Below are 18,047 nucleotides of genomic sequence, written 5' to 3'. Positions count from 1 at the left end.
ACGTACATCCAGGATCTCAGTATGCCCAAACTGACGCCGGAGGCGGCAAACGAATTAGAGAGCGACCTGAAGTTAAGTGAGCTGACGGGGGCCATGGGGGCACTGCAGTCAGGCAAGGCAGTGGGACCGAATGGGATCCCAGTTGAATTCTATAAAAGTGCAGCGGATCACCTTGCGCCTCACATGCTGAATATGTTCCTCAACAGTCTGGAAAGAGGTGAACTACCCCCAGACCAGCGTACGGCCACAATCGTAGCAATTTTAAAACCCAGTAAGCCGGCGGAGAGGTGTACCTCGTACTGACCCATCTCCCTTAAGAAGGTAGAAGCCAAAATCCTCGCAAAATTGTTGGCTAAGCGACTCATGCCACACCTCACAACGCTCATACATCCAGACCAGTCTGGCTTTATGCCGGGAAGGAACACAGCCTTAAATTTACGGAGACTGCATGAGGTATTAGCCCAAGCGGAGTACGTGGAGGAACCGGCGGTGGTACTTTCCTTAGATGCCCATATGGCATTTGATATGGATAAGTGGCCATTCTTATTTGAGGTGTTAAAGCACTTGGGATTTGGTCCTAAATGTATCTCCTGGGTAGGACTCCTCTATACCAAGCCGCTGGCACATGTTACTGCTAGTGGTCACATATCAAATGACTTTCCCCTGGCACGGGGCACACGCCAGGGCTGTCCACTATCGCCATTGCTTTTTGCATTGGTCCTTGAGCCTCTGGCGGCGTGGCTACGGTGGAAGCCAACAATCAAGGGCCTTAAATGGACGGACGACTGGGAGGACCGAGTTTCCCTCTATGCCGACGACCTGTTGCTCTACTTGACCAACCCGAGGCGCTCTATAATGACCCTATTGGATGTGTGTGCGACCTATGGTGTAGCTTCAGGATATACCATTAACTGGTCAAAATCCATACTATACGTGCTTCATGGCCCTCCGCCACTCCTCCCTGACGATTGTCCGCTGACGATAGCCGGAAGCTCGTTTAAATACTTAGGGATTCATGTCACCGCTGATTCCAGGGAATTTTTCACTAAAAACCTACAGCCCCCACTGGAGCGTCTTAGGAGGGATGTGCGCCACTGGGAGACACTGCCACTCACTTTGCTGGGAAAGGCGGCGCTTTTCAAGATGATGGCTTTACCTCGCTTCCTCTATGTTCTGGAAAACACACCATATCAGGTACAACCTACCTACTTCAAAGCTGTCAAAGCCTCTTATGGGGTAATAAGCCGCCGCTCAAAGCTCAGGTCAAACTGGTGAAGGGATGGTATGATGGTGGAATAGCGCTCCCTGATGTACAGCTTTATTACTGGGCAGCACAGCCTAAGGTGATTAATCACTGGTTATATGTCCCACAATCAGACCCAGCATATAAGGCAGATAGAGCGCAGCTCGGCACAAGCACCATACTCTCTCCCCTCTATGATAAGAAATGTGCACTGACAATGTTCGGCCCACTACGGCATACGCTGCTATTGTGGCATGCTGCACAGACAAAACTGGGGTGAAGGGGGGGTACTGACTCAACTTACTCCATTATGGGACAACAAAAAACTGGGAAAGCTTCGAAACAGTAGGGGCTTCGCCCACTGGGATGACATAGGAATATCGACAGTGGGAGACCTGTGGCAGGGTGGGGAAATGGTGTCGTTCGAACATCTCCAACAATTATACGATATGGCGCCTTCTGAACGGTATAGATATATACAAATTAGACATGCCCTGATGTCGGTGATACCTCCCGGCTCGGATTTCCCTGAGACGTCACCTATGGAGGATAGACTGTTGTCAGATTTCATACATAAGAAGGCTACATCATTCACATATCGTAAATTGATAAACAACTTACCTGATCCCACAGGCCCACTCAAAGTTAAGTGGATACAGGACGTGGGCGAGATGGATGAGTCTGAGTGGCAGGAAGCGTTGGCATCCCCGAGGGAGGTTGGAATACCCTCACGCCCTTAGACTAGTACAACTAAAAATTCTTCACCGTTCATACTACACCAGACTAGTTTTACACAAGATGAAACAAATAGATACCCCCTTTTGTCTAAGAGGGTGTGGAGATGAAGGAACGTTCTTCCACACGATAAGGGAATGTCCCAGAATAGCAACATACTGGGCCCAGGTGATGGGTACTGTGTCACAGGTGCAGGAGGTGTCGCTTGTACCTAACCCACGCAGATGTTTATTAAATGTGTGGGAACCCAATGATCTTACACGCCATGGGCAAACTTGGGTCACGTTCGGAATAATGATAGCTAAGAGGAATATAGCACAGAGATGGGGCAGGGTGGAGGTGCCTTCTCTCTCAGTATGGAGCACAAACATGAATGAGGCTATGATAACTGAACGGGCAGTGTTTAGTAATAGAGGATGCCCCAGAAAGTGGTCTAAAATTTGGGGGGCTTGGAATGATTACAGGGGGGGTATTTGTGATCCACCAGCGGAGAATGACAGTGATAGCTTGGAAGGGGATGAGGACTGAAGGGAGGGGGGTGGAAGGACTGATCCGGGAGGTAATGGTAGGCAATCGGGGGGATAAAATATATATACTCTTTGAAGAACTGTGTATTGTTGAACTGAGATGTGTTCCAGATTTGTTGTGTATACAATTGTTATAAATTGCTGATGGGATGAAAGCAATAAAAATGTTTCTAAAAAAAAGAAAAGAGGTTGTTTTTAATGACAAACCGATTTGTTTAAAGTACTACTATTAACGATCTGAAGATTGTTGCAATGAATTACAACTTCAGCTATATATGAACCCCCGCTGCAAACTGCTACATGCTAATCTAGCCAACACTTTTTCCATGCTCTTTATAAACCAGACACCTCCTGGCAAACTTAAGCGGAGCCAGAGATGAAAGGATCTCCTTTTGGCTTCTGTGATTCCCTTTCACTGGATGCCTTTTCTTTGGAACACGTTACAGAAGGACACCGTTGGCTTCACCCTCAGCCTGTTGCTGTTCTCGCTTGATTTTTAATGTCCCATTCATCAGTTATTGGTGAGGCCCAGATACCACAGCCCCTTGACACTGGAGGCCTGCGCCACCTGATTCCAATACATGATGCACTTAATTTACTATTGGCTATGATGCTGCACTCGATTTATTATTGGCTACGAGGATGGGCTGCAAAACTATGCATTCAAAGCACAACCAAACAATGAAGAAAATCCTTGTTGAAATCCCAGAGACCTTCTATATATCTCAAGTGGAATTGCAGCTCAATTACAAAAGAATTACCCTAGACAGTATAAGGTTTCCTCCAACCTCAACTTTGCTTCTGTACAAAAAGACTTTCTCCACATTCCAGAGGCCTACTCCAAACCATGTGCATGACCTTCCTTGAGGCCTTCATCACACCACAGAGTGGTTCTCACTCAAGAGACTTCCCCTAAATTAATAAGCAAACTCAAAGTTAACATTCCTTCAAAGCCACAAATCACTTCCTACATTCATACTAAACACATTCTCTCAAAACCACAAACGAACTTCTCCAAAATAAGACACTGACATGATCTAACAAAAGGGCTTCCACCAAACCATCGCCAAGGCTTCCATTAACCCTAATGGCCGTCACTCCAAAGCCACAAGAATCCTTACCTGAAACACAATGCAGATGTCCTTCAAGCCCACAATAGGTATTCTCCTAAACACACCGGTTTTCAAACCAACTAACCAGCACAAACCCATCCATCAAGCCAACACAATGTCTTTCATCAAGCCCACAAGAGGCTGTAACCCAAGTGAATAACCCCAAAACTACAATAACTGCAAGTATACTTTTTCCAAGCCCACAAAAATATGTCAGTGAACAAAGCAAGACCTTTCACTAAAGAAACAACCCCATGACCTAGCCCTACACAGGATTACACCTCAATTCTCAAATAATGACCTTAAAACAAACCAGCCCAGGATCTTCCAGACTAAAGACCTTTCACTGAAATGCAAAATGTCTTCCCCTCAATATGCCTTTTCTACTGTCATCTTTCATCTAGAAAAAAAATATTTCAATCAACTAGATCAGGGTCTTTCCTGAAGCCCACACAAGATTTGCTCTAAATCCACAGATGCCCTCCAAAATCATAATAAGCTTTCCCCACAAATCTACACAAAGCCTCTTATCACACCAGCCAAAGGCCTATCACTAAACCTTTGAAATGCAATCCATCCAATTCAGAAGAGGCCTTCCTTCAAACCTGCAAGAGGACTTCCTGCAAACCTGAAACAGAAATTCCCTCCAGTTCATAGGAGGTATTACCCCAAATATATAACAAGCTGAAGAGAGGTCTTCTATTCAATGAATGAAATAATGGTGTTCAGAGACATGAAGCTCCATACCTCTACGTCATCATCACTGAAGCCAATGACAGACAGTGCTTTTCGAACAACTTTCCAATCGTTCTTGTCATTGATGGAGCTGACCTTCGCACATTGACCCTGTAAGAAAATCAAGAGAGAGAGGGGGGAAATATTTAGATAGTCTGAAAGATCTGATCTCTTTTCGGAACTTTTAAAAGGAGGAACCGAGAACCTGAAAATATAAATGAGACCTCACTTCTTGATACTGTCCTAAGGTCTCTGTCCTAATATTACCTGTAGAAAGCTCCGATACTTGCTTTTCTATATACTAACCCCATGTTACTCCCTCTCAATACTAACCACGTGCCTTAAAAGCTTTACCTGGGTCTCTCTCCAAATACGGTGTCACCCTCTGTGTAATCTTCCACACCGCTATAGGTTCTCTCTCCAAAGTATAGAAACCAGTTCTCAATTTCACACATTTTTTGTACATCTCTATCCTCAATACACTGTTAAACAGTTTGCCTTCCTTTTCTGCAATTTCTCCTTCGCAACATTGTCCCCAGGTTTCCGTAAAGAGTGCGTGTGGGCTCTCTCCCTCTATATATTAATCCAGTTATTTCCTAATACTGTACTCAGTTCTCACTTGAGATCGCATATGCTGCCCCAATTTGTATCTCTACGTTATGCTCTACCTTCTCTCACCATATACTGTGTCCAGCTCGCTGATAAATTTGGTACCCATATTTCTTCTACATTTATTTATTTATTTGTAAAGCACAACTCTCATCCCAGAGGATATCAAGGCGCTATAAGTTTTTTCCTGAAAGCTAAATAGTCAGTCGTGAGGCGTAAGTGTTGGGGGAGTTCGTTCCATTTTTTGGCTGCAGATAGGAGAATGAGCATCCACTTGCTCTTACTTTCTTTATATGCTTTGTCCTGGCCAGCGCTTGATGGAGTGAACGTAGGCTCCTTGTGGGGACGTACAATTCAATTCTATTCTGTAGAATTATAGGGCCACTTTGGCGCAGAGCTTTGTGTTTGTAACCGAGTAGTTTGAACACTTCTCTTTGTCGCATGGGTAGCCAGTGTAGGTCTTTCGTGTACTTAGATGCTGAGCTCAGTCTGCCTTCACCACACACCAGTTTAGCTGCAACATTTTGAAGCACCTGCAGGCATGTGAAAGGTAATCAGCCATGCCAACAAATAGGGCATTTACATAGTCGAGTTTCTTCTGCAGTCTAATGGGATCCAGGGAAAGAGTCTCGTAAGTAATTTTAGGGTTGCAAAACCCCTTCCACAGAAGGCCCGCACATGGTCCTTCATGGAAAGGGAGTCGTCAATGAGGATGCTTTAGTTTTTTGAACCTCGCTTAGGAGCTGGAGCATCTCCCAGGGTTTGTGGCCACCAGGTAGCATCCCAGAATAAGTTTGCTCCTCCAAAGAGCAGGATTTTAGATTTCAGGCAATGGTTTGACATCCATTGTACCATTTTTTGTAAAGACAGGTGTTCAGCTTTGCTTTGGTGGTGTCAGGCCTTTCATCAAGAGCTACCATCAGCTGTGTGTCATCCACATAGGAGCAGACACTGAGGCCCCATTTCTTACAGATTTTTGCCAAAGATGATACATATGCGTTAAATAGTGTAGGGCTCAGAGATGCTCCCTGCGGGACACCACAGCCAATGGTGCTGGGTTTGGAAAGAAAATGACCCAGTTGTACCGTTTGAGTTCTATTACTCAGGAAAGAGCTGAGCCATTCTAGTGCTTTGGAATGGATTCCTTTTTCGTACAGGACTCCCAGCAGTCTATTGTGTGAGACCATATCGAACGCTACAGACAGGTCCATCAAAATCAGTGCTACAGCTCCCCCCCCCTGGTCAGTCCGAGATCTGCTATTGTTTAGGATGGCCAGCAGCGTTGCCTCAGTGCTTGTTGGCAGCCCTGAAGCTGGTCTGAGAGGGGTCCAACAGTTCGTTCGACTCTAAGTAAATAAATAATTATCTTGTATATGTCTACATGACTTCCATACATAGGGTGTCCATATCCCTCTCACTTGTGGAATGTCCCCAGCCAGTTAGCATCATACTTGTACTGTTTCTAGTTCTCGTCTCTGCTTATACCAAAGGTAACTATTTTCCCTGCTTCTCTCTACTTTGACTTTCTCTCTACTCCAATACTGTATATTGCACTCTTGTTGCTTATACCTTTCCAACTATGTATGTGGGCATTTTCTTAGTTTGTAGGGGAGTCAGTGGCCATATCCTTCCTATGTGAATTCTGTAAAATGCAACTTATGCCCCATGCCAGCAATTGCACCAGATAATAAAACTGCTCCTTTTGAGCACTTGACACTTAAAAGGTACAGTAATCAAGGAGTATAGGCTTACTCTAGGCTAGAGTAGGGTTGTGTAGAGTTGAGAAAATAGGTTCTGGGTCCTTTTAGCACTGGGATAAGGCAAATAAGAGCACATTGCAAGTCACGGGCAGTGCAGGGCCACCAGTTAACATGCATAATTCCATGTCTAAGGCAAAGCCTGCCCTTTCTCTTTACTCTGATTACAGGCTAGCTCGGATGGCGAGAACTCATGGCAACTGGGTAGTCTTTGGTTACTTACATCATCCTCTAAGCAAGTCTTCAGTCAGCTGGGTCTTGTAAAGTCCTGAAAATGGCAGCTCCATGCCTTGCCGGACAGACCATCTCCCACAGATCAAAGCAGCAACATGTTCCAGGAATCCTCCAGCATTGGGCCTTGGTTGTGGTAGGACAGCTTCAAGCAGCGGTTCCGGCCATGGCAAAGCTTCAGATGCTACAGGGTCCCCTCAAATAACATACAAGTTGTGGGCGGGGTATGATTTATCTGATTTTTCATGCCAGCCAAGAAGCCTAAGTCAAATGTCTTCTAAAATGTAAGTCTTATCCATATCAGGAAAACGTTCAGCTTCCTTCTTTGCCATCTATGTTGATGAGCTTCTGGAGCAAGGTGTACAAGTTCAGATCAGTTACAACTGGTCAAAGTGTCACAGAGGATTCATCCACATAGTGCATAAGAAGGTGTCAGGAGACAGCCAGCAACACAGGAAGAGTCAGGACATTTTTTTAATTGAAAACCTAACTTGCTAGTAATTGAGCATTTTATGGGGGCAAGTCACAGATGAGATACATGGAGGAAACAACAGAGGGAGGACATAGAATAAGTGGAAGGGTGAGAAGTCAAAAGGAGTGAAGATTTAAGTTTTCAGTTCTTCCTGAATTTATAGTTGGTGCTGTTCTGATGTCAAAAGGGATGCTTTTCCAAATCCCGGGAGTGTAGGCTGGGAAGACTTGTCTTCACCTACCAGCAGTGTTTAGTCTCCATTCTTTCATACCCGAGCTCCTCGTCTGGCGTTGACCTCCAAATATAGTTAGTTGATTAGATAGATAGGCTGAGGTCTGGTTTAGAGGGATGTGTAAGTGACTCAGTTGATCTTGAAGAGGATTCGGTCTTGCAGAGAAAAACAGTGTAAATCTTTCAGTATCAGGCTGATGTTGAGGGATTTCTTAAGACAATTGAAACATGCTGCTGTACGCAGGGTGTCTTACAGGTAGTCTCTGGGAAGCCATTGAGCGAGGAGTTTGAGTCGAGGATGAATAAGAGGGCTTTGTGTTATTCTGTAAGTTGGGGTGCAAAGTCCGCTAGGGTTCAGTTGGAGAGCCATGACTGAATCTAAGAATGTTTGGTGTTGATGGCAAACAGGAGGAATTCAGTCTTCGTAGGGTGTAGCATCAGGTAATTTGTGGACATCAAGGTTTGGATTCTTCAAGGCTGCCTTTGAGTCTCTGCATGTCATTGGTTGATGAGATTTAGAAAGTTGCTGTCTGCAAGAATGCCTCCCAAGGGTTCCATTTAAGGGCTGAAAATTAAGTATCACAGAATGTAGCTGTGGAGAACTCCAGTTGACAGGGTGCAACCAAGATTTTGTAGGTGCTATCTGAATGAGGTGCTGCCGATTGGTGAGGTAATATGAACCATTGCATGACCGTGCCAGTGAATCCCATGTTATTTTTCAGGGTGTGGATCAATGCTGGATGCCTGACAGTGGAGAGGTCAAGTAGGACCACGAGGCCAGGGTAATTAAGGAAGAGGGTGAGACGGACTACTTGGAGCATGGCTGTTACAATAATGCAACAGAAAAAACTCAGGTCCTATGGGACTCATTGGTACCACTACCATACATAATCAATCACAGGTAATACAGACAGACAAAGAACTACTTAATGTAAAAACAATGACAAGCCTACAAAGATCAACTCAATCAATAATCAAAGCTTCTTCTTTTATAAATGATATTATTCATCCATCAACACATACAGGTGCAGTGTATAATGAAATTAGAGCAGGTGACACAGTGCACAAACACAGAATAACATGAAAACACTAAAACACCTAAGATAGATATCCTACTTCATTATAATGTGAATCCTGTTATCTAGTTCACAGGTAACCCCGAGTTGTAGAAAATCATAAGACCAATGGCATAGGTTGAAGGACGTGCCTTTCAGCTAACAAATCATGTATAGTAACTAGAAACAAATATGTTGCTTGACAGAGATAGCTGACTTTACTCCTAGACTAGGGGCCGTTTCTCTTCGCTATTCATAATATTTTAGATAAATGAACCCGTCCTAAGGAGACCTAACAAATCTCTTCCAGGTTTGAAACATCAAACAATGCACCCTATAAATGTAAAAGATAAACGAGGAGGGTCATACACATAGGGGGTGGACTTCAACAGGATTTCAGGATACTTAGATTACCCAGGAGGTTGGGGTAACCTTATTCTGTGAGATCCTATCAAAGACTTGTATGGGCTGCAGTTCAGAAACAGGTTAATTATCATTGGCTTTGAAAGGGTACAAAGAATTCAAAAATAGCATTATTCTGTTGCCAGGCCTCAGTTTCATCCTTTCTACAATAATTTGTTCCAACCTCTTTATTATATTGTTCACACTATTCACCCATGCTCTGATAACACCCACTGCGGTCCTCCTTTATCCTCTGCTGCCCAGTCTCTTACTCACCTTTACCAGATACTGGTAGCTCTGTGCATTCTTGTCCAGGCCCAGCCTTCGCAGTAGGTCATCTTCTCCTCCCTCCAGTAGTTGGTAAAAAATGTGGAAGTTCCGCTCGCCGTGATTCTGATGGACTACGCGGGACTTCTCTAAGAGGTAGTTCAGAATGTGTCCCCCAACTGGAGCCCCCTAAACAAAGAAAAACAGGTATTTAATCGAAAGAGCATCTAACTCTCCTATTTTTTCAGAGCATGACACAGTCCCTTCCTAGCAGTGAAGGCATTTCCTATGCATCACAACTACTCTTACCCCTCCACAATAATTAACATCCATGGCAACTCCTACAATCCTGCGAGAGAGCTTCGTAATGACAGATTACTAAACTGGTACCCAATTCAACTTAGGGAGACAATTTAAACAACTTGAGTTCTTGTTGCTTGACTTGTGGCCCAGATGCATAGCTTTGGCTCTTTACACTGCAATAAAACAGGACATTACTTACCTGTGAAGCTGATTTTAAAGCGTAGCATCCATTACAGACTGCATGTCTATAGAGACAAAGCACAGTTAAAAGCAGAAACAACTTTTTATTATTTTTTCATAGTCCATTCCATGCTACTTATGGATGAACGGAAATGCCCCATGATTATCTCCTTAACCAAACCCCATTAAGATTTCAACCGCTGATCCAATACGGGTTTTCCATGTTTCTTCAGCACTTTGAGATTTTCTCTGTACTTCCTTGGGCACCACTACAGCAGGCATTCTATTAGTTTCTTGCATTTACTTCTGTAACTTAAGGTGTCATCTCAAACATGTGATCTTGCAAGACATTTGCCACCTCCCGCAATCTTAGTCCCATATTCACACTGTATATTATTTAAATCCTGCTCTCAGATTATCTGCTCAGTACATTACATTTGCTGTTTATTTGGCTCTATCATACTTGAATTTCCTAACAGATTCTCTAACATACTGCACTAAGAGAAACACTTTGCCATTAGGCCTGTAACACTACATAGCATTATCCAATTACCTTCAATGGTTGTCATTTACATACAATTACAATGCAGTTCACCTTTACTTATGCAGTCCATCTCTATCAAGTAGACACAGAGACTACCATCTCTTCATGGCATGTAGACAACTGTTACTACTCTTCCACCACAACAGAAGACGGTATCCCTCATATTTCCTTGCAGCTAACTTGGTTCTGACAATTACTTACAGACTTTTAGACATGCTGTACCAAGGCACCTTTATGGCCCAGGTTTGGTCTATTACATAGTTTATTTAGAACAGATCCACAGCATGGAATAACATAGGGTTTGTTTTACCTCATTGTTCGCTATCATCACACTTTGTTTTTTACTCTGTTTTGGTGTGTTATCAGAGGAACCGGTATACCACACCATTGTTATATGACTCTGCCAACATCTATTGGGAACCAACATCTGATTAACTTAGGCTAATAAAGTCAGAGCTCTCTTTCAATAAAGTGGAACCTGGCACATCTAGTGCTTCCCAGATCAGTGCAAGTCATATGAATGTAGGACTTTATTCACTTCACTAGGTCACTTCTGGATTCTTATCTATTCACTTACCAGATTTTGAGCACTGTCATTCTTTATTCTGCTCCTTACTTTGAAGTGCGCACTGCCTTTTTCGCATTGTTACATGTAACACAAATACAGAACCTCCTTTATCTTTTGGTGACAGGATCTTTGGTCTACTCACACTGGTCATAGCCTGTTAGGGTATCTGCATAAACGGAGGATAGTATATATCTGTGTAAATGACTTTAAGCTGTGTAGCACATAGATTTCAACAATGTACTGGGCATTTCTTATGGCTTGTAAAGCCTTAAAAATGTTCAAAGGACAAAACGTGTTGGCTCTCAACAGTTTCACATGGAAAAGATGACTCAGAATAAGATTTATAAACAGCTGACAACCTCCAATTCTGTTTTTGTTTAAGTGTTAAGTTGTGCAAACAGATTCTATATTTTTATTTTGGTATGCAACTAAACCAAGGTTATGTTTGAACAATTGTGGGGAGGTGCGTAGCCATTTATATATATGGCTTTTCCACAAAGTATGAAGACAGATAGAAGTGTGCACTAGACGTATGATGCCAGAAAAAGGTGGGGAAAATTAACTAAAGGCAGGGCAGTCCTCGCTACTAAATCGATCTAGAATTCATGTCACTAGTCTGGACTCCGACGAAGGGCCCTTGCTTCTAAGTAAACCGAAGTTGTGACCCAACAGTAGAAAGGACAATGAGGTCTGCTTCTGTCCATCACTCTCCCTCACGCTTATATAGGGAATAAGGGATGCAGTTTTATACCTAAGCACAAGTCATACATAGACTGTCAGAATTCTCAACACAATAGCTGAAGTATTGAGCGCACAGCAAAAATGTAAAAAAAATATTTTTCGCAACAGAGAATCTATTGTGTCTATCCACTTATTGGACATTATTTTGATATAAGTAAACAATGCAAGTTGCAAGGACTGTTCTTTTACTTTTGTCCTTACAACATAGCACATCATGACTCTTCAAAGATCTAGTGCAGGAAGATTTCTTGCAGCAGGTGACTGAGGGTTTTTAACAAGTTGGTAATTCTATAGTTTAATTAACATGGACAGGAGAGATGTCCTTCACCCGATACCGTTGTCTTTTCCAAGAACTAATTTGCACTCATATATTTGAAAGCAAGGTCTGGCTGTGAAAGCCTGAAACTCAATGACTCTTTATTAACGTCACTATTGTCCAATCAATTCATTTGAGTGGACATATGCGCATTGGTTTGAATTGGGGGAATATTAATGTTAGCAGCTACATATTCACAATATTTCCCTTAGCAGCATCATATTAAAGACTAAGACTAAAGGTTGTACTCTGTGTCTGTGGGGTTATTCTCCATCGAGGTAACCATGTAGCGTTAGAATCTTAAACAGCAATGCAGGGTCTTTCTTTTCTGTTGCTAGATGCACCATCACTGGACTAAGTCAACCTAGTATTCACTAAGTGAAATTATATGCATTGTGTAATACCTTGAATGTACATTATAACAAATTTTCACTGTTCATGCTAAGGTCATGTTGCAAATCTGTTCTACTTTTCTAAGAAACACTTCCCGATTGTTGCTCTCCTCCTTCCTGTTACAACTTCTCTACATCTATGATGGTAATATTCTAAGACCTCAGGAACTGAGCCATAACCGAACGTCTGAATAAATGAGCCTGCCTGGTTTCACAATGAAGGTGTTGCAGAGAGCTAGCATTCTAGTGAAATGTGAATGATATCTTCATTAAATGAGTACCATGTCTGAAATCCCTTCTCGACTCACTGCCAAATCAAAGGAATTGGGAGAAATGAATAACAAAATATCATATAATCTACTCCTCAAGAGAGCCTTGGTTCTTAACAGGAGTTGTGGATACCTTGATGGCATAATCGTAACCTGTTTTGTTGCATTTTATGGTGAATAAGTCTATTTCTACTAATCCCAATCCGGAAATACTTATTCTTCTATGGTCTCATTTAATTCCCATTAACAAATGGTGCGTAGTTCTTTAGCTAGAATGTCTATCAAGTTGCTATTGCGAGAGGCATGTTATTTTGCCTCCACATGCATGTTTGACTTACTGATCAGCTTCTGAATTACGACTGGAGATTGTGAGCCCTTTGTTTCAGGATGTTTTGCATTATGTGGCCAAATTGTTCTCATCAGTCACTATCTTCTCTGCAAATGGATTTGACACACATTCCGTGGCCAGAACTTGTTCTAGAACTCCAGCACACTGTTATAAAGAGTGCTTTAATATGGATCCCATTTGCCCTGTGCGGTCATATTCATTGTCTGGGCCTCAACCCTGTGATCGATGCATCAGCTGTAACAGTGACTAGATGTACGTGGTCTGAAAAAAAGCGTGGGGGTTACTGCAACAGAAATCCAGATTCTCACAAGACTCTTATGAACTTCCACAGCTACTGCATCATGCCAACCCTCCTGCCACTGTAGCCATGGATTGTTGAGCCATTTATGCAAAAACCCATATGTAATCTGGCATGCAGTAGAAGCTGAATACAAATCGCCGCCATCCGCAGAAACATCATCATTGCTCTCAATGTCAAAGACTGAGGAATGTAAAAAGGAATATATCTTTTGCCCCCACAGTAATAATATGTGTACAACAAACCAGAGTTATGAACCACCTTTTCGAGATAGAGAGACCAGGTCAAATGAACAACAGATGAATGAGATTACACATATTATTGTTATAGCACTATCAGTATTGATATATATCCTGGATAGAGGGTTACCAGGTAAATGTAGACCTCCAGTTTTAAAAGACATAAAACTCCTTTAGCATTAAGATTTATTTATTTATTAAGATTTATCTGTATATAAAACTGCAGGGAGCCCTTCCTCCTGATGCACATGCTGGGTTTAAATGTTTGTTTGTGGAGCAGTGATTTAGTGCTTACTCAAAGCTCCGTAATTGCAAAGTGTGTTAAGCTACCCTTTGAGTTCTGTGTAGGAGTTTTTCGCCTATGTATATGTTTTTACTATACCAATTAATAGTTTGATAGTAAATATAATAACGTGCTTTATCTGAAGAAGATTCTTCAAATATAAAAAACAAATATAAAAAACATTTAAAGTATTTGCAGTGATAATCTGAACAAGGAACAATTTGAGCATTGGCTGGACTGTGGTAGTTGTCAGAGATGATGTTCGCCACCACACGAGCTGAATTACTGTGTTGGTCTTGCAATCTAGTAATTATGATTTTTGTTTCTTTTATCTTACTTTCAATTTTCGTGCTCTTCATTTTATTCTTTTTGCATTTCTGTTGCCTTATCAGAAAATGTTTACCCTGTATCATTCACTATGTTCAAATACGCAATCCTGCTGGACACTTCAATGCTCTAATTGCAATGTTATATGTGGTACCTGCTATTAATATGTACTTGATGTATACTTGGTCTTTGCAAATGTGGATTGCCTTCAGCAGCCTTAATAAAATGTTATAAAAAAAAAAAAAAAAAAAGGAACAATTTGAGCATGATCTCTAGAACCCAACACTAAAATGCCCAATTCCAGCCTAACAGCTTTAATAGGCAAATTTGACCAAGGAATAGAAATGCGTTCCAGAGCTTTGCCTGTATTTTGTCTCCTAGCTCCAATAACAGCACAAAGCTACATAAAGTACACTTGCAATGTATGTGGTCATTAAGATTTGCATATCATGCCTACACATTAATGCAAAATTTGTATATTAGGCCTACAATTTTGTGCACAAGCCCCTTAATTCCGAAGGTCAACTTCACAACCCGACTAAATATATCTTGACAATATGCTAAACTTCTAACAAACCGAACTACTAAGTATAGACATTCCTTAACAGCATCTACTGATGACCCTTTGATAGTCCAGTTTTTAGATGACTTGTCATTCCGATCCCAAAAATCATTATTATTGTCTTTAGTAAGTTGCTCCTCAGTTTATGAGACTAAAACACCAGGGATAAATGATGCAGGAGACTGATGGGGTAAGACCTACAAGGGCACGATCACCATCAACTATGAGCAGCACCAGGAGACAACCCCTGAGGGTTGGTAGAAAGCTTCAGACTTGTGAGATTATATCCATGAGGTCTGACAGATATAGCGAGAAAAGCAAAGTGGCAAGAATGCATCCTTGCTTAAGGCTGTTCTGTAGTATTTTTCAAAGTAAATTATTATATCAAGAAATGTTACATCTGATTAAAATGAAAACCCACTGATCAAACAATCTGCTGACATTTCTGCAAACCTTTCTGACCGCTACCTGCAGCTCATCATAGCGCTGACCCTGTGCACTAGTTCACCTGGGCAAATGTGTCACAGATCAGCAAGAAAAAAAAATTGTGACTTAAAAAATTCTAAGTGAGTGAATATGGAGTAATGAGGCCCAAGCCTCGGTATTCAAAAACACCAGTGTCAGATCAAATCTGGCAGCCAGAGAAGAACAGAACAGCATGTTACACTCTTGTTACTCAAAGTCCACTCTTCCCACTGCATCGACCTGGCATGATTGTGCTGCCAATAACACTGGTAAGCCTCACAACATTGTTTTATCTTTCATCTCTCGAATATAAACAAAAAACATGTTATCTGTATAATAGTTGACCAACCTTAAACTTATGACCCCTCTCTCTCTTCTCTCCTCAACTGAGAGAGTTCCTTAGGAGGACTATGTTGAATGAGTTCACCAATCATACTTAATGTAATTTGTCTTTATATTGTTATTTCATGTTTACATAGTTAAATATACATATTATTTCTTCTACCCTATGTTTTTCACCTCTAATTTATATGTCATTATTGTGTACCTTATACACTTGTTTAAAGCCCCAGACCTTACCTTATAATATTTCTAATTACTTCTATATTCCTTTAAGCCCCGATGAAGTGATTATTTAATAGATTTTGTCATGAAACGTGTTGGTGTAAGTCCTCTGAATCTGATTAACTTTTTCTGGATACCAATTCACAGGATAAACATCAAACACAAATCATGTCTTCCAGTAAAAACTCTTCTTGGAATCATTCTAATCACCCTACATTTATGCTTTCATTTGGTAAAGCCTGCTAGGGCTTACCCTCTGGAGGCTTAGCAATAGATCTACATGTGGTTCTTTCTTCCAAATTGGTAATCTTCTAAATAAATAATTCTGCTTATGGTATAGATAGCCACCAAAGGGTTGAGGAGCGGTGTCAGAGTCATAAATACCAATGGCCGACAGTGACAATCATAAATACCAATGATGCAAGGAATCGGATAGGATGATGGTGCCTTGAGCTGACGTGACTTTGGGATCAGGAAAGCTAGTGCTGGGCTCTCGCAAAGAAGTCTAAAAGGAAGCAAGGGATGTGCAAGCACTGACTGGGCCCGCAATAACCTTTGGTACCACATTGGTACTAAGGTCAGAACTGAAACAGTCACCCTTAAAAATGTGTAAGGGCCAGAATAAATGGTGGCAACCACACAGATGTGTATTACAAAAATCCATCACCCAAACAACTATGATCCCACACAGCTAAAACCTTTGGTGCTCCATGGGTGTCCTAGTGCTGGTAGCTTTGTAACTACAGTACCCATATCTGTGTCCAGAGAAAGTCTGTCTCTGGAGTTCTGCTACTACTTTACGACCCAAATGTTAGTACTGTACCATAGGGGACTACTGAGCCAGTACTTACTAAGCTTTTTGAAGTTTTTTTTAAATTAGGGGGCCTGTATCTCGAGTTTCACCAGTCATGGTAAAGTTTTTTCAGTGGCGGAGACACCCACAGTAGTCACTGGCCCAACTGGGCCCTCATTATTTAGGGTTGAGTCCTGACAGTCTAATGCTGATACCTTCAGAATTGTAATGGCTAGGAATATAATTCTAACAGTTCTTGAATCGAGGCGATCTCCTACAGCTCTCAGACACGAGCAACACTGGGGCTGCGAAAGCTGACTGAGTATGAATACCTACGGGGCTGAAGAAGAGGGAATACCACGAAAGTTCTGTCTCACCACCCTTGACAACAGAAAACAGCAAGGCACCTCAATGAGTCAGATGATGTTCCTGTTATTTTCGTCTTCCTGACCAGCTGTTCTGCAAGGACCATGAGGCACTTTGGTAGCCGCAGTCTGTCAGGACGTCCCTTGGGTGGACCTCCCAGTTAGGTGGGCCTATGGATTGGGCTGGCTCCTTCAAGCATATACAGTCAAACTCCTTGCGCAAATAGGTAGGCTAAATGTCGATAAACAGGCCACATCAGTAAATATTCTCACAGCCCTCAGAGGAGTAGGCTCACTCATGATAGAAAATGGACAACAGACAAAGGTTTAGTTCCCAGTACATTTTTTCTTGTAAAGTTGTGTGCAGTCCTCTTTGATGTCAAGTCGACAAGGATGAACTAAGCACTGGTCAAGAGCTCCAGTAATTATAAACATCTAGTGGTCATGTCAGGATTGTCTGACCCAGCCAGTATCCGCAAATTTAAAAGTTGGTAGGTGCCTATAGAAGGATGCAGTCTTTCTGGTTCGACACATTTTGTGGGATTCTAGGCCCACAGTCTTTCACTGATCATTTGGCAGTGATCTAAGGTATTATGTGTATAGGGCTAAGTCAGTCCTTCAGCTGTTTCTCTAGCCAGTGGTCTAAGGTATTATGTGTATAGGGCTAAGACAGTCCCAGCTGTTTCTATAGCCATGGGTGATTGCCCAACACTGGACACAAAGGGTGGATGAGTTTCACTTTTGGCACAAGGGAACTGAATTTGGATAAAAGGAATGGGCTGATGTGATTAAATCCTCTGGCTCCCACACAAAACATGTACGGAGTGCAACATTCACCTGCCTGCCTCTGAAACAAATATCTCAAATACATACAACATTCATCATGCATCCATTTCCCAGACATAATGAAGGCAAAGCCTCCTACTAAGGGTACAGGTAGAAAAGGCTTGAATCTCTGGAATAGGATGACGTCTGCACCATCTTCAGTTCAAGCGACAACATTGCGAGGACTCACATGATTGTCCAGCTCACTGGAGGGAAAACACCAGGTTGCCCTAAAAATGTTCAAGAGTAGAGTGACACAACTTTCCAGAACCATGAACAACATTTGTG

General features: G+C 42.1%; 1 protein-coding gene across 5 annotated transcripts in view; it reads right to left on the bottom strand.

Moving 5' to 3' along the window:
• The window catches only part of MYO1C (myosin IC), a 576,863-nt gene that overhangs the window by 180,805 nt on the left and 378,011 nt on the right, over positions 1 to 18,047 (bottom strand). For all 5 annotated transcript variants that reach the window (XM_086955217.1, XM_086955220.1, XM_086955221.1 and 2 more), the window contains exons 6-7: positions 9,386 to 9,565; positions 4,365 to 4,463 (exon numbers count right to left, since the gene is read on the bottom strand). In XM_086955217.1, coding sequence (XP_086811343.1) covers positions 4,365 to 4,463; positions 9,386 to 9,565 — 279 coding nt within the window. The remainder of the gene's footprint in view (positions 1 to 4,364; positions 4,464 to 9,385; positions 9,566 to 18,047) is intronic.

Source organism: Lissotriton vulgaris, chromosome 2_1 (assembly GCF_964263255.1).
Source record: "Lissotriton vulgaris chromosome 2_1, aLisVul1.2, whole genome shotgun sequence".
Taxonomy (NCBI): Eukaryota; Metazoa; Chordata; class Amphibia; order Caudata; family Salamandridae; genus Lissotriton; species Lissotriton vulgaris.
Note: the sequence above shows the minus strand (reverse complement) of the source record. Positions and strands in the feature narration are given on the sequence as shown.